General features: G+C 37.3%; 1 protein-coding gene across 9 annotated transcripts in view; it reads left to right on the top strand.

Moving 5' to 3' along the window:
• The window catches only part of ANAPC10 (anaphase promoting complex subunit 10), a 115,309-nt gene that overhangs the window by 20,118 nt on the left and 68,418 nt on the right, over nt 1–26,773 (top strand). For 4 of the 9 annotated variants that reach the window (XM_064450266.1, XM_064450265.1, XM_064450264.1 and 1 more), the window contains exon 5: nt 17,179–17,565. The exons of 2 other annotated variants lie outside the window; for them this stretch is intronic. In XM_064450266.1, the coding sequence (XP_064306336.1) occupies nt 17,179–17,409 (231 nt within the window). In that variant the 3' untranslated portion in view covers nt 17,410–17,565. Of the gene's footprint in view, nt 1–7,743; nt 7,876–9,961; nt 10,516–17,178; nt 17,566–26,773 lie in introns of those variants that run through there. 3 more of the 9 variants (XR_010372745.1, XR_010372747.1, XR_010372746.1) reach the window with 3 other exon arrangements.

Here is a 26,773-nt window from a genome sequence, read left to right as displayed (position 1 = left end):
TAACAGCACAAGTGCATCTAGCATTACAGCCTATACTGGGTTTCAGTGTGCAGGCTCATCTAGAATGTCTTCATGGTGCTCAATCAGGTCACCTCCCTCAGTTGATAAGAATTCATTTTAACTGTAGTTTATAAAATATGTGTAATACTATTCACTTGCAAACTGTAGCGTGTACTTTCTCTTATTTTTATTCTCTTCTCTACTTGGGTGTATAGTTGGAGACCTTGGTAAGCAAACTGTTTAATGCAGGGGCAGATGATTACAGTTTCTAGGCTTTTGCTAGATTCATAAAAGTGAAGAGAAAAGGAAGTGATTATAAAACAGATTATAAGGTTCATGCTAGGTAAAGTGTGATAGTTTACCTTGATACTTAAGATAGTTATCTATTTATCTGACTGAATAAACACTGCTGAAGTCCTTCTTCTAGTATGATTGCCAGTGGCAAATGATGTCACTGTGTGCCTGCCAGTATAGAAATTATGCTTTTGGTTATCTGTTTAAAAAAATATTACAGACTGACTTCACTTGTGGGTGTTTTTTTTGTTGTTGTTGTTCCTGCCCCCCTCAGTTGTGGTTAAGATCATGTCATATGACCACAGAACTATATATGTGTGTCTCTCCTTCAGTGAAGTAATTGCAAAAGTATATGTCTCTCCTTCTTACTGTTATCATTATGGTAATGGGCTAGTTCTTACGTACAGGTTATCTTAATTTCTATTTCAGATTAAAGCATAATGCTTTTCCACGCAGGTGTGGTCCTCTATGTTACACAGCAAATTATTTATGAATTTATATTACTGTTCTTGTAACTTCTTGTGAACAAATGTGCTGGAATCCATTGTAGAAATTAGGTCAACAGGTTGTTTGGGCACAAAATGAGATTTTTTTATTTTCTTAAATCTTTGACAAGGGAATGCCTGTGCTCTGAATTTCCATACAGTGTTAATGGCTGTAACAACGTCATGCATCTCTCTGTTTTCCATCCTAGTAAAGATTTGAAGGAAAGCTTCTGGCAACAACTTAATTGTGTGTGTCCCCAAGGGGAAATTGCTGTGTGGATTGTCAGTTAGGTTTTTTCTTGCCTGTTTGAAGAGGCTCCTGGTCACACAAGGCTTCAAGGTTTGACCTGAGGAAAGCCAAAAATGTTTGCTTTCTTTGTTTGCCTGGTGTATCATTTGTTGGATTTTGGGAAAGTGTGGGGGCAAATGAGGAGTATTCTGGGAGGAATCCAGACACCTGACTTTACCAGTTATTTAGCAGAGCAAAAAGGTACGTACCATTGAAGAAACTGGAACAGGCTACTTAATCTCTAGGGAGGAGCATGCTAGGGAGGAGGTCTTGGAAGTGCTTTCTGATATCAGCAGACCTGTATGTGGAAGGAAAACCATGTTTTGCTGCAGCAAAGGGCCCTGCATACTGCATGGAAACTGTTAAACAGTGAGCTGTTTACCTATCTCCTCTTATTTTTCTTCCCTCCCAACACATTCTACGATCATGTTCTTTCCCATCCTTGAAGTTCCCCAGACCTGAGAAGTTATCTGCTCTGTTTTTGGATCCCATATGTAAAAGAACATTGTCGGAGTCCAATACTGAACTCCAGCATCTTCCTTGAAAGATTTTAAAAAGAGTTCTGTGTCAGAGATGATAGTAAGATGTTGCTTGCTCGCTCCTGCTTTTCTCTTTCTGGAGAGGTTGCTAGCCAGTTGGATATACCTTGCAGTGGCATCTGAGGCCCCCTGCCCAACTGTGGATCAGGATTGGGAGGATAAAGTCAGTGAATTATAAATAACCAGCTTTGATTTACCTGGTTGTCTTCACAGACTTAATTGTGGAAAGTAATCCTTAGAGGGAGTACTAGATAATATCAAGCAGTGAGAAGTGCTCAGTATGTGCAGAAAGGTCAGATCAAAGACTGTTTCTGATCCCTCTGGGTGCTACTACTAACACACTATTAAAATCCTTCAAAGAAGAAGGCCAGCAATTGACATTTAATTTGGGTTAAGCATAAGAAGATATGAAAGGAATGAAGGAATGGGAACTTTCTAGGATACTTAAGAACTAAAAGCCTCGTGCTGTCTTGTCAACTGGTGCACCACACCTTATTTTCTGTTTCACTTAAACAACTTGTAGGCAACAGCAGCGGGGAACATCTTATGATTATCGTAACCACTCTTCTTTAACAGCTTAGCGGGGTGGGATGAGGAAGTGGCCCCAGTATAGAAGAAATTAGCAGCCAATTGGTTCACCACTTACTAGTTTCTGCCCTATGCGTGGCTTCCATGTTGTAAGTATCTTTGAATTAATTTGTACTGATGCAAATAGATTTAACTATTTGTAGTAGGTATTACCTTGTGGCAAAGTTATCAGGTGCTGCTACTAAGTAAGACTTTAAAAAAACCCAGTGCCTAATACAAAACCCCAAAACAAATCCATGAAACGCCCTGGGTATGCCATGCTTTGTCAGGCCAGCACCAAAACAAACAACCAAAATTTTCCATAAATTTACAAGTAGTCTTAGCATTTATAAACAGTAGTAGGAATAAATTATTCTGTATCTCTAAAAATGAAAAGACAGACTTTTTCTCCAGGTAAAAGTAGATTAACAAATGTATGTCATGTAGGTATATGAGGGGGTTTTATCATTACAATAATTTTTTTAATTCCTGAGACTTAAGATTTTAGTGGAAAACTGAGATAATTCACAGTGTCATTAAGAAAGTGGTTATGGAGAGGAATGTTCTTCACATGACAAGTTAAAGCAATCCTTGAGGTTCAGCAGAAAATACTACCAGGCAAGTGATAGAGATCTAGAACAAATACAGAGTTCTTGAGCAAGAGGTTCAGTTGTGTCAGAGGTACCATCATGACAGCCCTTCCTAGAGTTAGGTCTTGTTCCCTTGATGCTGAAATGTTGTTTTGGTCGGGGATCATGTGTCTGCTAGGAGCTTTGAGAACACTGCTAGACAGTGTCTCCATCTAATTCTTTCCTAAGTGGGGGCTGGGGGTGGACAGAAATCTAATGTGGTTTTATCCTGTTCCTTATCTCAAGTAGTACATGGAAATGTTTCTATAGATCTGAAGTACAATTTATTTGTTTCTGAGGACTGTTCTCTGTCTTATTTTGTCATAAGATAACTGAGATCATGCATTTGAATCAGAAAAACCTTTCCCAGGTTTTTCCATTTTCTACAGGGACACACAAGAGAGGGTGGAATGTAATAATGTAGCATACGTGTGAGGGCCTGTGCCCTCCAACCTTCTTCATTCAATTCCTAAAGTAGGTTTATCTCACACTCCTATTTTATTTCAGAATGAATTCTGGAGTGTTTTATGTCTCATGTTAAAGGAATGTTAACAAATACAGCTTTACTGAGGTTTTTTATGAACACTGTTCTCGGTCATAGACTTTGAGTGACTCATGAGAGCCTAGTCCCTAACACTTACTATGCTTTTTAAATTTTTTTTTTAAATTTTCCCCCCTCTTTATTTGTCAGAGGTCAAATTCAACTATGGGTATGAAGGATTTTTTGGATAATTTCTACGAGCAAATGCAGAAAATCCTAATCTGTTTCTCTTATGTTAAGATTCATTTGTTACTACTAAGCAAGATGATGTTACTGAGGATAATTAGTAAGGTTAAATCAAATCGTATTTTGTGGGAGTTTTTTGGTGTTGCGAAAAGAGTTGCAGTTCTGTATCAGGAGGAATTAATTTAGTAAAATTTTCAAGTAGGCTTCCCTCTATTTGAACAGGTCTCTGTTGTGATTGTGATGGTCACTATGTTTAACAGAGGTTTTTATAAATTGGCTTTAGGTAAATCCAGGACTGCTGGGGTAAGAACTTCTATTGTGGAACTATTAGATTTTCTTCCTTTTATTTATACTGTCTGTCATGAGGAGATAAAGATTTACTTGCATAGCAGAATTAAATTAAGCAGAGGAGCATATGTAGCCACAGGACTTAAGATATACAGTAAGTCGCATACATTTGTAATCCAATTCCTTCAGCTTGTTACTGACTTCACGTCTCTAAGCAGTAAGATGGTATCTGACATGAGCTTTAGATTTAGGACTTAGTAGGCCTATTGGTAAGCAAGTTTTCAGTTATGTCATTCTTGTTTCTTCCGCTGCCCCCTCCTCCTTCGGGAGCATGTGATGTGATTTTATTTTGAATCTCATACAGTTTATGCTGAAGAGCTGATATTCTACATCTGTTGAATGTAGCATTAAGGCTATTCCAGACTGCTGTTTGTAGTAGACATGCTGTTGCAGTAAGGTGGTTATTAGCCCAGCACTGTATGGTTCCATCTGAATAACTTTTTGAACTATACATTCTTTGAGTGGATGGTGACTTGAGCAGTCTTTGACTCCTAGAGAGAAGTCAAGAAATAGAATTCATCTAGACTGAGAGAGGCAGACTCCAGAGTCTGACCCCCACATTAAACAATGAAAAATAGCCTTGCATTTTTCTGGACATGTTTACATACGGATTTGTAAGAAATCACAAGCAAAAGGTAAAAACTCTACTGCATATGTTCCAGGACGTTAAAGAAAAAGAAATTGTGTGTAGGTACAAAACTAAATGCTTCCATTGGGCAACAGTCCTGATTCCAGCTTTGCAAATTTATGAAAGTGTATTCTGGCTTGTATAAAACTACCCAGATGAACCTCTGACAGATATATTCATATTTCTTCTCTTTTAAAGTTCATTCTTACAAAAATATATTTCCAGTGAGACATGTTTATGAATTTGGGATCTTTCTCAGATGAGGCATTGCATTGCATTTTAAATTTACACAAATAGTTTTCACAACAGTCTTGCATTTGTTTCCAATGAGTAAATATTCCTTGAGTCGAGCATTACATCTGCTCTGGATCCTATGAAAAGTTACTCTGCATTTGCTTATTGAAACCTGGCATGATATCATGAACTTAAGTAATGTTACAGTTTATCTGGTTTTGCCCCTCTCACCTTTAGAGTATCTGCATCCACAGAGTCCTTATCCAGATGCAAAAATGTTTTATTTGCTTATATACTATACATCTGCAGGATTATTTACATAGGTTTAGGATCTTGAAATTCCTTGATTTTAGGATAGGCAACCCTCCTTCATTCTCTGCTTCCTCAGAAACCAGTCTTTCCCATGGAACCAGGAGAAATGCTTTCACTTAACCCTAGTGGGTTTTTGTGTCTTACAAAGCAACAACTTGTTCTTTTGCTGGTAAAAAGCAAGTAGGATTTTTTAACTTGGTAGCACTCAAATATAATTCATTGCAGTCTTTTTCTAACAAAGTCATTCAGGAAGTAATGTTTTGTGTAACAGATAAGATGTTAGAGCTGTGCAGTTTTGTGGGTCTGTCTTCTGGTAGAAGATCAGAATTAGTTCTCTGCAGCAAGCCCTTTTCAGTGAGGGGAATGTTTTTCTTTTGTTTTAGATGGACTTTCTTCCCCTCACCTATAAAGGGTGCTTGAAAGTTAGCAGCTATGTGCTACTGCTATTGACTTCTTTAAATCTTGTCATATTCCCATTTCCTTATATTCATTTCCCATATTAATTTTCTGAAGCACTTCAGCATTCTCTGGGATGCAAAGTACAAGGCATGTGCAATCAGTAGGCTATCTCTGCTAAGTTATTCAAGATTTGATACAGGATTAACTCAGTGTGGCTAGATTTCAGATGCTTAAATCTGTAATATTCATTGCATAATCTGATTTTTTTCAAATGCTTTGTTTGTATAATTTAACTGTAGCTATGTCTAGACATATTTCCTGGATATGGCTAAACAATTTTGAAGGTAAATTATGAGCTGACTTATTTTTGCACTTTCAGACAAACGTATTACATTCCATTATATATGTTAGAACAAATGGGAACTGCAGACATGGGAAGTACAGTTTTCATCCATTTTGCAAACCTCTGCACCTTTGTAAGATTAGTTATTTCCCAGTAGTGTTTTCAGTCATTTAGCTTCCATTTGCAACAAATTTGTGCAGTGCATCCATACAGTCCACTTATATTTGTTTCCGCTTGTCCTCATCAGTTCTGGTTTGGAAGAATTGATGGGACACCTTCTTTTATGCTCTTCTCTCTCCTGGTTTCTGATGTCTTAATTCTATCGGCCTTAAGGTCATCTTGTATAAGGCCATCGCTTAACAAGTAAATATTGTAGGATTTCCTTTTAAAACACTTGTTTCTTTGCTTACAGGAAATTCTGCTTATTCTCTCCCTTCTTGTAAAATTCTGTAGTGTTCTACCTTTCATAAAAGGCAGCTGCCAATATTAACTCCTTGTCCCATTCTTAGGTCAGCAGTCCCATTTAGTGTAAATTCACCTGAACTTCAGAGGGTTTTTAAATATATTTTTTCAGATTTTATTGCTGTAGCATGTTCCAGTGCTCTTGTCCAATCTATGTATTTTTCTCTTTGTATAGCTATCTGCTCTTCACTTTCTGCTATCCTACTCCCTGATTTCTGCTACCTCTCCAGCAGATGGTTGAAGTGCTTCTATCTTCCCTGAGAGTAGCCTGATGCACCTGCAAGTAGTAGCAGATGATGTCCTTATTTTTGATGGATACCTCTTTGAAGAGGGACTAAGGCTTTTAGATCTTAGTGCAGGAATTTGAAGATCTTAGGGCTTTTCCATGCTTTTGGGGGAGGACAACAGACTAAGACTCATGACTAAGATAAGAGTTTAAATGAAAGGGCTAGTCATGTGTCATTTAAAGTAATTTTTAAATTTGTGCACCATTTCCTTTGTTATGAAAACCTTATTCCACATACTTAACCAGATGGGGTGTTTTGGTATTGTGTCGCTATTTTGTGTTGTGACTTGAAACTTTGAATGCAGATAGTGCCATTTGTCGGAATGTTGTTTTGTTGTGCTTAAAGCTTTTTTTTTTTCTAAACCAGTCTCCCTTTTTTTTCTTCTTTCTTGTTTTCTGATCAGGTAAAAGTTACTTGAAGGGTTTTCAAAGAAACAGCTGAGTCACATTTGCCATGTTTATGCCATTGTTTGCTCCATTTTTTTACAACAGTTTATCCTATGAACATAGAATTGTTAGAGAATCTTCTGGTTCTATTCTGTATTGTCACAGAGCATATAAAAATGGCTTGTATCAGTTGGTCATCATCTGCCAGACTCCTGCTTAGTAGGATGCTTACCCATTGCCTTGCATATATGGGACCTCCTCCTTATTTACTTGTCTGTAAAATGAAAAAACATTGCAGTGAGAAGCTTTTTATGATTTGAAGTGCTTCCTAAAAGGTACAAAATGTTTGATTTCACTAAATGAGATTTGCACTTCTTTCTAAATGCGCAGTGTTGGCTAGATATTTTCTAGCCATTTTCTTGTGGGACTCTTTTAAAATGTGCTGTTTCCTTTCTCCTGTCTACATCTATAATACTCTGAGCTACTGGTAATTTTAGTTGGATAGTACCCTGGGGTTTTTTTTTTTAAATAAATAAAAAAATTTCCTCATCCTTCTTTCAGAATGCTGGAGTCTTGGAAAGTTTAAAGACTGACAGCAAACCATGGCTTTTCTACCGTTCATTTTAGGACCAGACTGCCCAGATGCAGTCTGTTCCAGTATGTCTGCAACTTAGACTTTAAACAGCTTGGGTACCAGAAGTAGGCAAACCGAAGCAGAAAGTTTGTTTTGGGCTGCATTACCTATTTTTGACACTGTCAGCCAGGCCACCACTCTAGAGCATAAGCTCAAGAATTTTTTTTGTTGCTTTTTCAGCTTCAGCACACTATCTGCCAAGCTCAAGGGAAGTAACTGAGATTCACATTGGAGCCAAATCCCTGTAGGTCTGAAGGATTTCCCCTGATACCAGAAGTGTTCTCAAAGCTTAATAGCAGTGCACCTGCAAAGGTATGGCATTCCTGTCTATTGTGACAGCTGGTTAATGAGACATAGGTCCCAGCAGGAGAATGCTAATGAGCTTAGGATATGTTTGTCTTCCCTTCCTCCACTCTTGACTGATCCTTAAATGAATTATGAAAACCATTTTTCATTAAATCACAGATCCAAAATTTCACAGCTGTTATGACGGATTTCAGTTGGAGACAGTATTTCTTCTGGAGCAACAGGTTCCTGTTAAGATGGAATCTTGTTTTAGCTGAAACCAAACTAAACTTAGATGACTTCCTGCTGTGGGTTGAAGGTTTGCTTTGGAGTTTTAGGCCTTATTTCTTACGTGCACATATGAAACTCCATGCTAGACTGAGTTGTCACTCTATATTTGCTGATTTGATCACTCTGCTTTCCAAAGGGAGACAGGGAGAAGGTTTTTATATTTTTCTTAAGTTCTAGTGGATAGGTTGGCTGCCGCTTAAAAGATACACAGACAGGCAGTTCTTCTCTAGTGAGATTTAATTTATGGATGTGTCAAGCATAAACTCTGTTATCTAAAAGTTCAAGTGACCTCACTCAACAAAAAAAAAATTGGATTTTTAAAGATGTGGGACCTGAGGGAAAACTGTCCAAGCCTACTTAACATTTTTTGCCTTCTCTGAGTTATTATATATTGTCTTGAGACATATTTTTGTAATGAATTTTACGCTGCCTGTGAGTTTCGTCCTTCACAGAACGTATTAAAAGTGTATATGGCACAACAAATGTGAAAACAGCATTACTTTCTTTCCAGAGAGACTTTCTTAGCAAACAATTTGTGACAAATTCCTGATGGTTTCTGCAGATGCAGTTTCTAGAATGAAGAGTTGTTTCCAGCCAAATTTTAGAGGATGAAGTATTCAAAGATTGTCTATTTTTTTTTCTTTCCTTTTGCTTGTTCTTTTTCTCCCACCCAGAGTTAAGCAGACAATGTTTTCTGAATTTACAATTGAGTAAGACAGTCTTGGCTGACAATTCGATGGTAGCTGAGCATTTGGCAGGCTATTTATTTGTGTCTCCGGCTGCATGTACCTGAGTGTGCAAGTGTTGTCATCAAGTACTGTGAGCAGATGCGGTAGTGTGGGTGTGATGGGCAGGGTGGTGGTTGCTTAAGTACCACGGACAGGGGCCCCTCCACATGTCCCCAGACCATCTGTGTAACAACCTGTGGGACTTCCACCAAAGTGACTTCATCTGTCAGGATTTTTTTTTAAGTGGGCAGTTCAGCACGGCCTTGACCCTTTTGCAGGCACCAGTACTTATGATTCTTTGTAACTTGATACTTTTGAAACAGCTGGTTTTTTATGTGAGTCGGTGTCATAAAATTCTTGGTGCTCCACAGCATGTGTAATTGTACCCCATTTCTCCCATTTGACACCAGTCTTATGTGCATACTTACTCACCAGAGACTCCCCTCATGTCTAAGACTTCAGAATGGATCAAGATTATTTTTTATGTAGGGGACCGCTAGAGAGTATAGGACTTATACATGATGCTGTTCTGAGAAATTCCAGTTCTTCAAACATATTTTTGTGTCCCTGAGGAGATGCCCAAAGGGGATGCCCCTGGTGATTCTGTATCAGTTTCTGTTGGATAGCCATGATAAAATCACACTGATGCTCAGGTTGGTAGTGATGGCAATGAGGTGGGGGAGAGAAGAGGGGCATGGTTTGAAAAAAATTTTGGATCAGACTTCAGACAGGTTTGTCGATAGTGGCTATTTTGTGTTGTATCGGTGATCTGTCTGCAGATCTCCATCCATCCAGTTGCATGTGTCGTGGAAAAACTACTTGAAAGTTTTCTGTGATACCTTTGTAGAAGCATTATATTTTTAGTTCCAAGCATTATACTAGCTTCCAGTTCAATGGTTTTATGCTATTTACCAAGTATTGTTTAAAAAAAAAATAAAAAAATTCTGTGGATCGGATCCTTTTTGCACCTCAGTCTATTGCTCTTTCACAACTTTCAAGTTATTTGAAACTTGGCCAATCATATTTTAAAGGATGAGGTCCTCATAGTGGAAGCTGATTCCTTCCCCATCAGAGGCTGTAGCTCCATTTTTCAGATGCCTGCCTTTTACCAGGAGTTCACAGTGAAAGATCCTCAAGATGCTGGCGAGCTGCTTTTGCTGGATGTAATAAAGCAGAAGTGTTGCTTTACAGGCCATTTTCTAAAGAATATTTAATTCTTGCCGGACTTCTCACCACTTCATTCAGCAGTTCAGAAGTGAGTGAAATGAAGACAAGCTACGGGTGATTCTGGACATATATACACTGTCACTTACAAACAGCTTAACTGCATAAACTGAATTGGCGCACTTGATGGGTTTAATTATTTATATGGGTGCAAATGATTCCGAGAGAAATTCAGCAAGATGTGTTGAAAACTGATCTGTACAAAATGAAGTCAAATTTAGTGCATTCATTAAAATTTTGCCTAATATGTTTTGTCATGTTTTTCATAGTGTTTCCCTGTTGAGCTGATTGAGCACTTCACTAGTATATTTTCATTTTTCTGTGGTCTAGTTGACTTCTATGCTACTTCTAGGTTCAGATACACATTCTGTGACAAATATTTATTTTGGTAATCTGTATCAGTAAACTTTACTTACTTTCTGGCTTGGCTTGTGTGTTTAGTTGTCTCTTTTAATCGAATACAACTTTCTAAGACCCTGGGCATTGGTTAATTTTTACTGTTTTAATCTGGAGCAGAATAGTCTGAAGAAGGAGACTCTCTAAAACTTTTTGCAAGGATCTTTCTGACCTTTCTCTTCAACCTTCCCAGAAGTTATTTTTCAGCTCATTTGAACAAAAAGCTTATATATGATAGGAATTTTTAGTATTTGCAGGTTTCATTGCCTAATATAGCTTATTCTGCAACTGGTCTCCTGTCTGCCCAAATCCATAGTTGAATCTTCCTGACGGATGGACTCTGCTGCTCTAGACTCTTCAGGAACTGCTATTTGGAAGAATGGAAAACTTCTCTTACCTAATGGACTGAAGTTAGATTTCTTGACCGTTTAAGTAGGTGACTGATTAAGACCACAGAGCCACCTCCTTAGGTGGTCGTTGCTTCGTTAGAGCAAAGAAGTGTACTTTTCACAGTGGGTCCTTTGAGCATGTTTCTGTGTTTCTTGTTAGGCTGCTAATGTGGTGTCCCTCCTTTGACTCACTTGGAACTTGCAAAGTTTCTTTTGGACACGCTTCATTTTTCTGCTGGAACTGGTGCATCACTGCTATTAACTGGTTCTCTTCCTTCCTAAGTGAAGTGATGGCTGAAGCCCAAGCTCTGCTACTTCATGTGTTGACAGTTCCAATACTTGGAATTATGCAGAGATCTACTGATTCTGAATCCTGGTAGCTGTATGGTAGGACATGGCAGTTATGGAAAGAGAATTTTGGAAATTAAGCCAGCCTTCCTTCTTGTCAGTTGTTGTGAAAACATATTTGGATAGCTGGGGAAAAAAAAAAAAAAAAAAAAAAAAAAACACCACACAAAAAAAGGCTAAACAGGGAAAAGCTTTTCCCATATTTCATAGCTGAGCTTGGAGAAAGTCAGTGTATTGATGAATACTTCATTTCTGAAAATAGCATTTATTTCCTCTGAAACTTAGTTTTATAATCTTCTGCTTGGAAGAATACATTATTTATTGAGAACACCTGCTTTGAAAAGCTTAGGATTTTAATGTGACTGTATGGTAAGAACTAGTTAAGCACATAGAAAGGCAAAATTGTATTTGTGAAGAAGAATCTAACCATGACTTATTTTCAAAGATGGCTAAAATAAAAAGAAGCAGCTTTAACAGTTTTATGACAAAAGTAGAAGGTGTAAAATCAAATGCTGTTTGGTTTCACAGCCTGTTTTAGAGGCACTAGAAATGTGTGTTACCATTTGGATCTAGTAGTACAGCTGATTAAATGAGAATGTGATGAGGTACCAACATCTCGGAACCACATTGTACCCCACTGAAGCTGTGGTGGCACCAGTAACTCTCAGCTTTCTGTCAGTGCATGTATGCAGAAGAGGATTTTTTTTTTTCTCCAGGGGAAAAACAAACTGTTTTTTTTCTGTGCATATATATGAAGAAAACTTATTCCCCTGAACTCTGGGGGTCCTGTGCAGAGTGTATTTTGGGATGTGTTTGTAATGACCCTCAGTATGAAACTGCTTACAGTGGGGCTGTCCTTCCTTTCTGTGTCTTCACAAAAGATATTCATAGGGCAACAAAAATCATGTATTGTTTCCAGGATGTTAGTCTACTGTAAATATAGCAAACAACTTGGGTTGAGTTTATAAGCCTAGTTTGAGTTATATGCCACTTTGAAGACTACACAGAATTTAAGCCAAACATCACTGAGTATAGAAAACAGGCCAATATGCAGTTTTAAATAGGATTAAGTACAACAGAAAAGCCTTCTTTGGATAAATAATTTCCTGTCCTATATGGAGGCCAGCAATACCAGTGTAGAACAAGATTCCTTTTAAAAGCTTTGGTCTTGTGTTCAGTCATCTTTCTGAAGTGTAGCCTCAAGTTGCTTTGGCCTTGGTTTTTTTTTTTTTTTTTTTCCAAGTTTAACTTTGTTGTGTGGTTTTCATCTTCTATAGTAGAACACCTGTTGGTTGCAATAGTAGCCTTGCCAAATGTGTATGGAATTCTGTAGAACCTCTGGACTATATAATAAAGGAAAGAAACAGGGCTATTAAATTGGCTGGGGAGATTTCCATTGAGAATGTTATTTCTGCTTTGACTTTCAAAAAAACATGGATTACTGGAGTGGGAGTGTATGTCCATAGGTAAAGCTGTAGCATGCAGAGGACAGGAAAAATAAGAAAGCAGTGGAGAGAAAGCAGGAGAAGAGATAGGTAAGAGTATGTAACAGCAGCAAAGGACAGGTGACTCTTCCATTTCAATTTTTATCCCTTTGTTCCTTTATTTTGACTCTCATGTTCCTCTTGTTTACAATGTCACAATTTCATAGGATTAGAAGCAAAAATTAAAAAAAAAAACAACAAACCAACCAAACAAAAAAGACCAACAAAACCCTAGGCTTTTAGTCTATTTTATGTACAACTAGCTTAGAGCCACAGGAACTGTCCTGAGTTACTAATATTGAGCTTGCATTGAACTTTTCCTTTGTTTCCCTTTTTTAAAAACCTTTTCTGGTAAAACACAGAACAGAAAAACCTTCCAATTTTTAATTTCACTCTGGTAATTAATACCATAGCTAATTTTTAAAACTTTCCTGGAAGCCAGTTAATAGTGGCTGATTCTTAATGACCTACATAGGAGGAAAAAATACAGGTGGAAACTTAATCTGGCATTTTCTCGTAGTGGATTTATGCTGTAGAGTTCGGGTGAAACATACATATACACATATAGAGATATATACATACACACAGTGGCTAGTGCTTTTAAAGAATAGGTTTGGCAGCTGAGTCAATTGAAATGGATTTAAAGTATAATATTTACTATAGGTAGAGCTGCTAGTGCCACCTGTACTATAAGGTTGTGTGACCCTTTGCATTTTAAGGCTTAACTCTTAGAGACTTTATAACTTTTGCCGAAGTTCAGTCCAGACAGATTTTTCCATGCCAGATGTCTGCTTTGGGCTGAATTTTTTTCAAAGTTTCAGCCAACACAGTTCTGTTCCAAGAATAAGGCTAGTGAAAAGTATGCTATTTTGCTTGTGTGAGAATATTCTGGTGTCCTTCTTTGATGCTCCAGTGCCCCCAAGCTCTGAAGCAAGGATTAAATTTGGCAATAGTTCAGCCTTTGTGTTGAGGATGTGCCTTTTGCCTCCCTGTAAAAATCCGCCCAAATTTCCAGACCGGTTTACAAGGCTTTGAAAGATTGCTATTTGCATGGGCTTAATAGGAATTTCTTAAAACTTCACAGTAAGTTTCCTTTAGATTCTGTTCACACTGGGAATGCTCCAGGCAGGGTAGAGCTGCATATTTCATCCCACTTCTGCTAGGAATTGTAATGGCTGGATCTGGGTGCTGACATTGAAATAAGAGTGGGCAGCATTTTCCTGTACCACACTGCCTCTTCCCATGTCCTGTTCCTTCTCCCTGGTGAAGGATGTGGGCCCTCTGGAAAAAAGAAACGGATTCATCTGACAGATGTGGAGGAGAATAATTTAGGAGCGTGTGTGTGCATCTGGCTTGTACCATTCCTTTGGTCACAGAAAATGTGCATATCATGCTGGCAAAATACTACTTCCTTTTCTAGTGCATGTTCAGATAATAGTCGTTAGGTTTTGCAGTGTCTAAACTTGAGTAGTTGAGTGGGTCTTAAGCTTTTAATAATTTTAGTGAGCTATGTAGGCATCAATTAAAAGTCTCAAAAAATGTCAGAGTACAATAATGTTATTTAGAGGCCAAAAATCAAGAGCTCACTTTTTTCAAACATTTAAGTTTAACTCTGACCTATTGCACTTAATACATTATAGTACAGCCTCCAACTCATCACAAGTGTCACGTGCTTTGCCTAAGAGGCAGCTATTTGATTGGAATAGGGAAAGAGATCTATTCTGAGTATGAGTCTAGGATTTGTACAGTACAGGATGTGTATTTGTCTGTTACAGAAGTTAGAACATGTGGAGTAAGTGAAGCAGATATTTCAGGGCTTAAAAAAAGGGGGGGCTTTGTGGCTAAGACAATTGAATGCTGCTTGATGAATTGTGTGGAATCTGTGCTTAGTCATGGTGGTTTTACATGATGCACTCAAATAACTGTTCCTAGGTGGCTGTTCTTACTGTGTGTTCTAGTGACTGGCTTTGAGAACTCTGATCAATTTGCAGAAATGCAGACACTTACAACTGCAAGTGAACTCAGTGGGAGCTAAACCTCCTGTAAAATACTGTATGTGACTAAGGACAGTAGAAATCAGGTTCAAAGTATGTGAAATTTGACATCTCGAACTAGAATATTTTAATCTAATTAACCTAATGTCTCAGTTGCCTGTTCTACAGATGTAGAAATTACTTGTCTCATCTCTGCAGAAAGGCTTGTGAAGAAATTGGGTTGCCTTTGTAGCAGGACTGAAAACTAAGATGCTATAAATAAAGCATATGACCATCTCCCACTGATCAGGGATGAAACAAAGCACTGATTATATATATGTAATCAAAAATTTGTTTATGTAATAAAACACACACATATTATTACATTAGTAAAATTACCTATGTAACTCTCAACTTTCCTATGCTTACATTTATGACCCTAGTAATTCCCTAAAATAAAAGATGTGGTTTTTTCTTTGTAAATTTAATAAGCATCCAACTTCTTTTGTACAAAATAGTCCAGTTTTGCTAATCCCTTGGTAGCTCCCTTGGTTCTGGAGGTGGAGTCGTTATTTCACTCTTTGCAATTTGTTTCCCAATAAAAGCATGCAAACCTGAACTAGATTGGATCTGTCTGAAACCAATGATGTCAACCTATAGAAGGTGGTAACTTCTTTTTTTTTTTTTCTCTCATCCATTTCATACTGATCCAAGCATAAAGATCCCAATATAATAGCTCTGGAACTTAAATTTTCCACGTTGAATCAGCAGTCAAAATTTGTAAACTGTGAGAGTAATATTAAAATGCAAGTGTAATTAGCAATAACCTTTTATCTTCTAACTCACAGCTGCTTTATCTTACTACTGGTTGAATACAATATTACTGGGGTCCTCATCTTTCTGTTCCCTGTGTAGACAGAAAGCATACTTGTTCAAACAGTTGACTACTACCTCACTGTGATAAACTTCCTCTTTGTACAGCTGCTTCAGCAGTACATAATTGTCATCACTTTGTAAAGCCAACTGTTACCTGAAGTTTCCTATGCAAAAAAATATTTTGTAGGTTTTTTTAAAGGGACAGGATTACAACAAATGAGTGAATGTGTATTTGTGGAAGTGTCTAGCTCCTGGAGTGAAAAGATTTGCTGCTAAGGTTTAGTGAATTATTGCTTTGGAAATTATTTGCTGGAGAGCCTGCAGCAGTGGAGAGTTTTGGGTTGTGGTGTTTTGGTTTTTTTGTTTTTGTTTTTCTTTTTAAGATGGAGGTGTGAGAGTTTGGTGTGTGTGTGTTTGTTTCTAAACTTAAAGTAGTCATCAAACTTTTTTACTTGTTTCTTGGGTTGTTCCCTCAAGGTGTTTGCTGCCTCTAAAACAGGAGATCTCAGATGGGTCTTCTGAAAGCTTCAGCAAAGGCAAGGCATTTGACAAGACGTTTGTCATGCACTATTTTCAGGAGAAAGATGGGAATTCTGAACTGCTCAAAGCATAGATCTTCTGTAGAGGAATTCAGCTGCTACGAGCAGCAGTCTTATTTGCTTAGCTGTGTGAAATCCACTTGCTTGTGGACAACTGTTTTGGGTTTTGGATTTTCTTCCCACCCCCACCCCAAAACTTCCACTTGCGTGCTCTTCCATATGTGTTTTGAGCTGTGCTTTGAAGTTGGGCAACTAGCTTTAAACAAAAGCTGTTACCACACTTCTGCATAGCATCTAGCTTGATTTCAGCATGCTGATGTGTCAGTGATGTGGTTTAGAGTTAACGAAATGCAATTCTTCGCTTTGACACTGGTTTCTGTAGGATTAAAATTAAAGAAGAAAAATCATCATACTACACTTGGTTTGTTTTATAAAAAGCCAAGTCAAAATGGACCTTAGAATGTGATTACATGGCTGTGCAGCAATTATTAATTGGCCAGGCATCTGTCTTGACACATAGGTGAGATGAAGTCCGTGAATTATCCTGTATTTTTTTCCTCTGTCACCTTCCTCTTTCTCCTCCCCGTCCCCCTAATCTAAGGAATTTCTGAAAACCCAAACTTTGTGTGGATTTAGTTTCCTACATAGGTCATTCTAGCATATTTTAGTTCAGAGTGCCTAGATAAACCAATATAACTTTAAGGTACATATTTTCTGTCATCTTTGAGCAGTGTACTTCAGTAACAAGATCCAAATAGTACTGCTTTGACTTTCTTGAATTTTTACGTATCTGTATTTTTTTTTTTTATATTGACTTTTAAAGTTAAGGCACAAAATAAGGGGTAGATTCTGAAAGGCAAAAGCAAACACAACTGTAGTCAACTGTATTAATTTGTATTGAATTACACCAGCAGTCAATTAGCTATGAGTATTCAACTGTACTATTTCAAATTCATTTGAAAAAGTAACTAAAACCTGATTTGCAAGACTCTGCTCGATTTAGCAGGTTTAATGTGTGATCATTTATATTAAGTATGTTAACTGTTTCTGAACGTCTTGCTTTTTTGCCTTGTTTTCGGCAGCAACTTGAATTAGTGGAACCAAGCGGCTGGATTCATGTTCCTTTAACAGATTCACATAAGAAGCCTATTCGCACGTTTATGATTCAGATTGCTGTTCTAGCTAATCACCAAAATGGAAGAGACACTCACATGAGACAAATCAAAGTGTACACCCCGGTGGAAGAGAGCTCTATTGGTAAATTTCCTAGATGTACAACAATTGATTTCATGATGTATCGCTCCATAAGATAAAATTTCTTAATGAGAAATAATAAAGGCATTTTTTTATGGCAGTATCATTGCTTAAGTATACGAATACTTAAAGAGCAGGGCTTAGTTCAGTGTAATTATATATTTATGTTTATACTTTGTACAATTTTGAAATAAAGATAATCTTGTGTTACAGTATATTGTAGTCTGTAATTTTGCATTACTTTCCTTGGAGTCTTTGAGTGCTTTTGTACTATCTGAGAGAGGGGAAAAAAAACCTCAGCAGTTTAAAAGAATGTATTTATGACCTGGAATCAATAATTGATTTGATATAATACAAGTTTGGTTGGGCGTTTTGGGGAGTGATTTCTTTCCCCTAATGATCATGCATGGAAATTGTTCTATAGCGTTACCGTTCATTCCTTTACCCAGAAGTTTTTAAAGAGCATTCTTTTTGAACAGGTATGGTTTAAAGGCATTACTCATCGTATTTTCCTGTCATTGCCTATGTTTGTGTTGTAACCTCTTCTGTACATTTTTTTCCTGCCTAATGACTGGATTTAACCTTCTTTGTAGCTGTGAAATAGATCATAGAGTCTTAGAATATCTCAAGTTGGAAGGGACCCATAAGGACCATCAAGTCCAAATTTCTTCTCCTTGCAGGACTACCTAACGCTAAACCATATGACTAAGAGCGTTGTTCAGATGTTCCTTGAACTGACAGACTTGGTGCTGTGACGACTTCCCTGGGGTGTGTGTTCCAGTCATTGATAATGAAATGAAGGTGACAATGACATGGGAAAAAACAAACCGTTCCAAATTACTCAATATAGTATATACATTAATATAGATCTACTGAGTGTAGATTGCCTAAATGTGATAGCTGTTCAAAACAGGAAGAGAGGTAGGAATCGTACAAGAACAGTAGGAATGAATCTGGAGGTCAATGTACCTTCAAAAGTATTGAGAGCTCAAGTGTATAACACAAGGTAACCTCAGACTCATAGCATGGAGTTTCTTTAACGTGTGTGTTAAAGAACATTGGAAGGAAAATGTATGCTTTGTCTCCTTTCTCTGAGTAGGAATATTTAACACCTCTTTTAATGTCTCATAATCTAATTACTAGTTATTTCACCTTTTAAAAAAATTGAACAGACTTCAGAAAGAGAGGCTGTTGAAGTACAAGGGTTTCTTTTAAAATGTTCAGTACTGATCAAACCCATTCTTCGTGCTAGCACCATAAAAAATGATGGTAAATCCAGACTAACCTCAGCCAAGGAAAACTTTTGACACTTCTCTGTGTTGTGAACAAGGAAGGGCTAATAATAGTGGAGCCTCATCAAACAATGATACAGCATCCTCCAGAGGAGGAGAAAGAAGGTGAAATACAAGAAAATGGGAAGGTTGTCAATGAAGGATAAAGATTCAGCTGTTGAAATCCTTTATACACTTAATGAAGTAAGCTGTTGTTTACTGAACACTTTTGTCTTCTGGCTGAATTCCACAGTCCTCAGGAGGGTAATTAAAATGGGCATTTCCTGATAATGAACCTTGTAGAGAAGTCCATGACTACTCTGAGTTCTCTATTTAAATGTGGATTCAGTCATTTCAGGAGGACCTTAATGTTACTTTACCTTTCCATGTAAAGGATGTATCAACAGCAGAATTCCTGTTCAGCAGAAGCTGGTTGAACTTGTGCTTTTCACCAAGTCTGTCAGTGCAGTGGATTTTATTATATGGTGTCAAGGAGTTGTACATTCCTATTCATTTATTTGAAGCAGAGTTTATACTTCTGTTGTACCACTTAATATTTTTTCTGTCAAAAGAAACCAACTCAAACAAACAACAAAACAAAAAAAAAAAACCCTACAAAACCCTGGATTTATCTGGTTACTTTGTTGATAACTTACTGATCGATGTTAAAGAAAGGAGATTGTTAGGTGAGCAATTTTCCTGTTTTCCCTCAAGAAGATAAGATTGCAGTTATCCATCCTAGCTTTGTGTTGTCAAGCCACTGTTTCCTACTTGGTTCTACCATGAAAAACTGTGATAATTTGGAACCCTGCTCAGTAACACTTAAAATATTTTGATTCAAAGAAACTTTGAAGTATTCCTTTCTCTTACATGTCACTCTACAGTATTTATTACATACTTCAATAATATATGCATTTATTTTCTCATCAGTTCACAAAAGACCAGTCCTGGAAATGGACATGAATACATTCTGCATGAACCATCCCCAAGAATGGTTCAGGTAGGAGCTCAAGGATTCCATAAACAATTAAATGTGTCCAAGTTAAGGGTACTTATTTCAAAGCAGCACCCATTATCTTTAGGCTAATGAAGTCAAAGTAGTATTGCTCTATGGTGAACATTATCCAGTAATCTAGGAACAAGCCTGTCAGCGCAGCCTTGTTTTGCTTATTTCTGCCCTGCCTCAGTAGGCATAATTTTTGGATTTTTAGGGAGCTATTTCTACTTTCATTTATTTTTTTTTTAATTTTATTTTTTTTTCTTCAGGGCTCCTATGTCCATGCAGGTTAGGTGCTAGTATTAATCTTTGAAATTTGGAATTGTTATTCCTGATACTGTAGTTGAATAAGCTGAAACCTAGTTTGGCTACTTATCCTGCTACTCTGAAATCACAGGTGGTGTTCGAGTGACTTTAAGATCCTGTGATGCCTATGTTAAACTGGATGATGTTAAGCTTTACTGTTGTGGAGGGAAACTGTACCTAAAAATTAAATTTAATATAGTCTTTTAGTAGAGATTAAAGTGCACAAAGCTCTTTAAAGTTTAAGGCTGTAGTTACACTTTTTTCTTCTATCAATAGCAGATCCAGTCTGAAGCTGCATATTCCAATATTTTGTTTCTACTTTATTGCCAGTAATTACTACCTCCATGGTTGAGCCTCTTCAGATGCTTCCATGGCTGTTTGCTAAACTGCATCTGTGAAACAGATCCTTGGTCCTTCCTTGGCCCTTTAAAATAAGTATATTCTTAGTATTGGGTTGGAAGCAAGTAACCTGTGGTAAGACTGTGGGAGTGGACAGTGAGTCATGATGATGAGGGTGGGAGTAGATTAAAAGGGAGAGTACAACTAGTAACTCCTTCAACTGCTGCTGACAAAATAATATATGACCATGCCTGAAAGGCAGTATAAAAATGCAAGCTCGTTAATACTGTTCGCGTCTTGCTCTTTGATATTGTGTTACTTGAAAACAAGTGCAGTGACCATTCTAAATCCATCTTCAATCTCTTCTGTGTTGTTTTGTAACAGTTGTAGGTACATTTCATTGATATTTAACATCTGTGCAACTATGTTTATTTTAACATTTTTGGTGCTTATTCACATAAGGCTGCAGATTCTTAAATGATATCCTAGAGAATTGTGTCTGAAAATAAAGCAAGTTACTGCACTTGTGTATTAATATAGTACTTGGTATTTGAATTGGGATAAACAAACTAGCCTGCCAAACCATTGCAGGAAGTTACTACACATACGTTGTGTTTAGTTGCTACTTTTTTTCTTGCTCATTTGTTTTTTTTCAGGCACACGGTGGTCTGGGATCTTATCACTTGAAAGGTGATTCTACGTGACTAAGCATCAAAATTGTTGAGCGTACAGGTTTTTCCAAAGACTGAGTTTGAGGAGAGAAAGTTCTTGTAATATTAACTTAGTTAAAACTTATATATTGCCTAGCCACGTGCTCCTTTGGAAGGTGTCAACAAGTGCTGTAAATTACAGGTAACTGCTAATGTGTGCTAGAGATCCAAAATTGCAGACCTAAAGAAAAGCCAGAATGAGTTACCTTTGCAGTAAAAGCTCACAAAAATAAATGTTCTTAGACTCATGTATAAATAGTGCTGATGGAATACTAGAACCATTTTGATGTTGATCATGAATTTGCAGATTTTGAGTGAAAGTGGGAATAATGTTCTAGCTCGCTACTCTTGCCTCTCATATTCACTTCCCACTCACCCTGAAAAAGAAATTTCCTTTGCATCCTTTAACAATATTTTACATTCATAACTATTTTATTTTTCCCCACATGCACACTTTGGCAGCTGTTTGGAAGGAGACAAGTCCTGGGAATCTGAAGTCAGCTTCTGAGTAGAAATGAATACAGAGCTATATCTCTAAAAACTATAAAGTCAACAATTGACCTATTTGCCCTACGAGGTGGTTTTACAAATGTTAACTTCAGGAGAGGCTAAGAGGAGACAGGTTGTCAACTTGTTGCCAGCTTAAAGGGTACTTCTTTTTTTTTAGTGAGCAAACAAGACTGCTTCTTCAAAGAGGTGAGGAAAAAATAATCAGATATTCATAAACATGGCTTGCTAAGGATTATAACTCTGTGCCTAAACCTTAGGGTAGTTATGTGAGTATTTTGGCTTGCTTCTCCAAATATGAAAGAGTAAGGTGTACTGGTTACAAGGACAACTGATGTTAAATAATTTTGATCCATCGAAAAAAGAGAGCTTTTATAAAACTTTAAAAATTTTACAAGGTGTATGCCCAGAAAATACTTTTTGCTATTTGTCAAATAGAAACATACAATTTTAGTATTGTTTTTGGGAAGCTGACTACTAGCTAAAGATATTCAAAGTTTAGAATTGAATTCATATCAGTGATGTGTCCTATCTAAAGGTTTTAGAGAGGGGAAGAGGGGCGTATATTTGTGTTCAGTAATGGCCAGTACGTTAGGCTAATAAAGGTTAAATGCTTCCTGAGTAACTGTTTGTACTAAAATAATGCTCTGTGCAGTATACTCTAGGTATATCCCTATGCGAAAGATGTTTCAGTGGCTTTGGCTGTTTTCCCCTCCCTGAAATCACAAGACTTTCCCAGCAGACCCATAAGTAATTTCCCCGTTGGTTTTTTCAAACCTTGTCTATAAAGACAGGTACCTTCTTTCCAGCTGGAGAAGAGCACCAGTGTAGACCTGAGATTATAGTGGATGGTTTTGTGTTACTGCTGTAGCAGTATCAAAATTGGCTAGTTTATCAAGTAGCAACTATCCAGGAAACTGAACCAAGGGAGCTCGGAGTTGTTTGCTTCTCAAGCATTATAAAACTTCCTAGAGCTGTACACCGAGAGTAATGCTGTCAGGGAGAGGAGAGGTAGCTGGGAGGCCACCTTTATTCTGCAATGGCCTATTGTGTCCATACTTTAAAATGCTTGATAATTTATAGTCCCTTTTGACTACTGTGAAAAATGGAGGGAACTACAGAGATATTTATAATAGCTAGTAAGGTATAAACTTTCTCTTTTGTTTAACAATGAATTACAGAAAGATTCCAAGTTAAGACTCAGAGCACCATTTCTAAAGCCTGCTTTGCTTTTTTTGAAAATGCATTCTGGTATGTGGATGAGCCCTTAATTTACTTCTTTTCTATTAAAGTCGATGGAACGGTGCTCACTAATTTCAACAGAGTATTGGGTTAGATCCTTTTGCTTATTGAATAACAGTTACTTTTAAGTCTCAGGCTTTCAAATTTTTCTTGTAGTCTAACTAATTGTGTTATCTCATGATGACTTTACCTCAACCTTAAATTTTGCATTTTTTTTACTTGCTAATATTAAGGAAAAAGAGGATTGTAAGTTGCACCATGGCTGAAAAGTTGGCAGTTTTTTAACTTCAGGCAAGGTATAAAAGTATATCCTGAACTTTTATGTTTAATTACAGTATCAAAAGCAGAATTATAGGGTAGATGAGAAATGAAAGGTAGGAATAATCTTGTTTTAACTTGTGCAGCGTGGTAGGTTTTGGGTTTATTTGGCATTTTTTTGGTTGGTTTTTATTTATTTGTTTTCTTTATTCCCCCTGTAGCTGGAGCATTGTCCCTCACTGTCGAAGTAGGCAGCAGTTTATAATCCTAAATGGAATCACTGGAAAACTAGAGTACCATAAGAAGGGGTAAATAACAACAGACTATTAGTATATTATGTGTGAAGATATTATATAGCAAATAATCACTCCTTGATGACCGGATTGTGTTTTCTATACCGTTTGTTTTGTCATCTAAGATGTAATTGCCATGTATTCTTTCTCCTCTTCTCTTGTATGAGAAACATCTGATAAATATTAGGTAATATAAGAGTAAGGTAATATTAAAATAAATGGGAGACAAAATGAAAGATGTATTTTTTCTAAGAAATCATGACTTGGCAGTGATCTGAATCAACACTTAAAATAGTAGTAGTTTAGGGTTTCTAAAACTTTTTTTTGGAAGACACCACACTAGGCCTTTCTGCCTCACAGAACAGAAATTTGATTCCTACCATAAGTGAAAAAGCCTTTCTTTCATTTAAACCTTGGCTTAACTCTCTCTGTAGACACTAAGAAGAGGGAGGTAACTGAGTGACCAGGATCTTGAGGAACTCTATTGAAATGAATGGGAGTAACTGTGTTTTGACAAAGTTATGTCTGTGTGTCTTCTCAGTACTGTAGTGTAAACAAAAAAAGGCAGATGACAGGAGAGGGAGAAAAGAGGTATTTGCTGCTCCTGGTTTCTAAAATGGAGAACAGTAAAACATTTATGTTTTGCTTAAGCTTGCATAGGGAGTTTTTGGCAGAGCTGGAAGTTGAAGCTGTATCTCCTTTGTCTATCTTCTCTTTCACTGTGAATCAGATTTTCAGTTAATGATACTGTTTTAAAGACAAATTTTGCAGTAATGCAATTTCTGTATGTAATTCCACTAAAGTTTAAACTATATTTTGGGTTTTGCTCTTCTAGGTCAATCTGTCGGGGAAATACTTTTGCCAACACTGTGTCTTTAGGTGCACAACTGAAGCTGCTCATTTGCTGCCTTGGCACTTGCTCTTACCTTACCAAAAAGGCATAGCATACTAGTTAGTGAAAAAGGGATAAGCTACGTTACATTTTATATGGGATACTTGACATGAGATTCATACTAGCTTGCAGTTTGGCTTGAAGATCTGTATATATGCCATTTTCCACACTTTGTTTGGTGTAAATATAGAATATTGGACTTCTGTGGATTATTAAATATTTTCTGTGTAGCTACTCTGTATGTTACGACTTCAGATGGTTTTTGCCCAGACCCTCAGTTCCTTAGACATGAGTGACCTGCTTAAAGCATCACTTGCTACCTAATTCTGTAGTTGTCCTAGCCTTCACAAATAGATGTGCTACTAGGCTGTGGGGTGCTTGGAGATCTAATTCAAGCTCAAGTTGTTGATAACCCAACATGAAGACTGTCAGATGGGGTGTTTACTGAACAGTTGGTATGTAGGTAGTTTTCTGAGATTCAGAGGCTTAATCTGATATAAATGAAGTATGAAGGATCAAGAACTGAAGTGAGTCTTACTCTTAAAACTTGTTTTTCTTAATCTATGTTATAACAGTTTAAGGGAAGTAATTGAAACGTGATTGAAATCTGTTTATACATTGGAGAGTGCCAGATGTCCAGATCACCAGTACTGCTGGCAGCAAAAATGCATGAACCTGTGTGTAATAAATGAAGTGATCGAAGAGACTGAAGGACCATGGAGAGCTACCGGTTATTGGGAAGGCAAATCATTGCTTCACCTAATACAAAGTGAGCCACATCTCTAGGCAGCAGGACATTCCTTGAAAGATCCACACCTCTCACAAGCGATAGCCAGCAATAATTGTAATTGTTCTGAGTCAAGAACTCCAAGTGAAACAAGTGCTTGGGCAATTTATATCACCACCTTGTGAAGCAAGTTGGGGTAGCTACAGAGCAGAGTGCCACTTGCAGTAAGTCAGGGTGACAAGACTGGACCTAGTAATTACAGCTGAATCACATTATGTCCTATAAAGAGAGAAGGAGAGTCAGAAGCTAACGTGGGAAATCCTGAAGACTTTGTCAACCATAAGTATGTGTCTTTGTTTCAAAATGACGAGTGGGTTTTTCTATAACTCCTATTTTCAGGATGGATTTGGATTAGTAATACAAAAAGTGGAAGTTTGTTGCTGTGTCAGGCAGAAAGAATAATTGGTCATCATTGCTGTTACTGTGTTTTGGTATGTGAATGAATTATGGAGATAACTTTTAGTGGATATTTTTCTTGAATTTACCCTCTAGCTCTGTAGCTTAAGTAGAACGCATCAGAATTCTTTGGGACTATTGGAGTGGCCCCAGATTGCACATGCTTGCCTACATGGGGGAAACGCAAGTTTGGGGCTCTGAAGAGTACGTGGTTATAATGTGCAGTAGAATGCTATGCTTGGAGAGCCTGACCTGTTTAATCAGTGGTAACCTTTGGGCTCTTATTCCTAAATTTTGTCATTATATTTAAATGGTTATTAAACACTGATTACAAGAATGCTTTGCATTCCTTTGCATGTATACATGAAAATAGCTGTTTACTTAATATCTGACTACCACATTATTTTACTTCTTTAATTAAATGCATTAGGTTTTTGCTGGAGCGTGAGATAATAATCTAAATGCAATTAAAATGTTCATAGTATTTGCACTGCCCTCCAAAGACAGGACTGCTAAGACTTCCAGGCAAAGGTATTGGGTGGTCTGCTGGTGGTTTGGAATACTTCAGTGTTCTGTTTTAGATCAGAAAGGTGTTAAGGTGCTTTTAATAAAACTATATAAACCATCATTAAACATTGTTCATTGAAGTAAATTTTAAGTAATCCTTCATGTGACATATTTGCTGTAGTTCTAGGCTGACGTTTCAACAAGCTGTTTTACGTCAGCCTAACAATTACCTGTGACAGTTTCTCCATTTGCACCAAAGAATAAACATTTCTTGCAGCCAGTCAACAGTATTAGCGTGGTTTAGTTTAATGGAAGGGGGTGGGGGAGAAAGATGGAAATGGGAGAGGGAAAAAGTAATGAAAATGATGCTAATACTGGATGCGGCTAGAGGATATAATCCAGACATAATTATGTATTAAATGAGAAGGTAGGTTTGGGATCACTGAAAGCATTAAATATCTGAACTCTGATCCCGCTGAGGTGAATTACCACTGTTAATTATAGTAGGGAACAGTTAAGCCAATATTTAATATTTTAATTCAAGTAAATTAAAGGGGATCAGTGACTTCCCAGTTACGTAGATAAGAACGGGCTGACCTGGAGCAGTTTTGAGAATTTCTGTCTCAAATGCTTCTTTCAATGTACAAAACTTCTCTAGACGTAAATTCCAGAGACATGCAATGTAGCATTGAACATGTAATTTGTTGAATCTTTTAAAATCAGAATGTAAAAAATTCCTTGTGTAAGATGAGAGCATCAGAGCTCTGCAACACTTAAGTTTTGAGATGGTTTATGGCTATAGATTTAGTTCCAGCGTTGACTGAAGATACCTGCCATTGTCACACTGTTGACTGGTTGTTGTCTCCCATCTTCAGAAAAGCCCGGTGATGACTTAGATACGGCAATTGAGCTAACAGT

The sequence above is a fragment of the Phalacrocorax carbo genome, chromosome 4, assembly GCF_963921805.1.
Source record: "Phalacrocorax carbo chromosome 4, bPhaCar2.1, whole genome shotgun sequence".
In the NCBI taxonomy this organism is placed as follows: Eukaryota; Metazoa; Chordata; class Aves; order Suliformes; family Phalacrocoracidae; genus Phalacrocorax; species Phalacrocorax carbo.
This window is presented reverse-complemented; position numbering and strand designations above follow the sequence as displayed.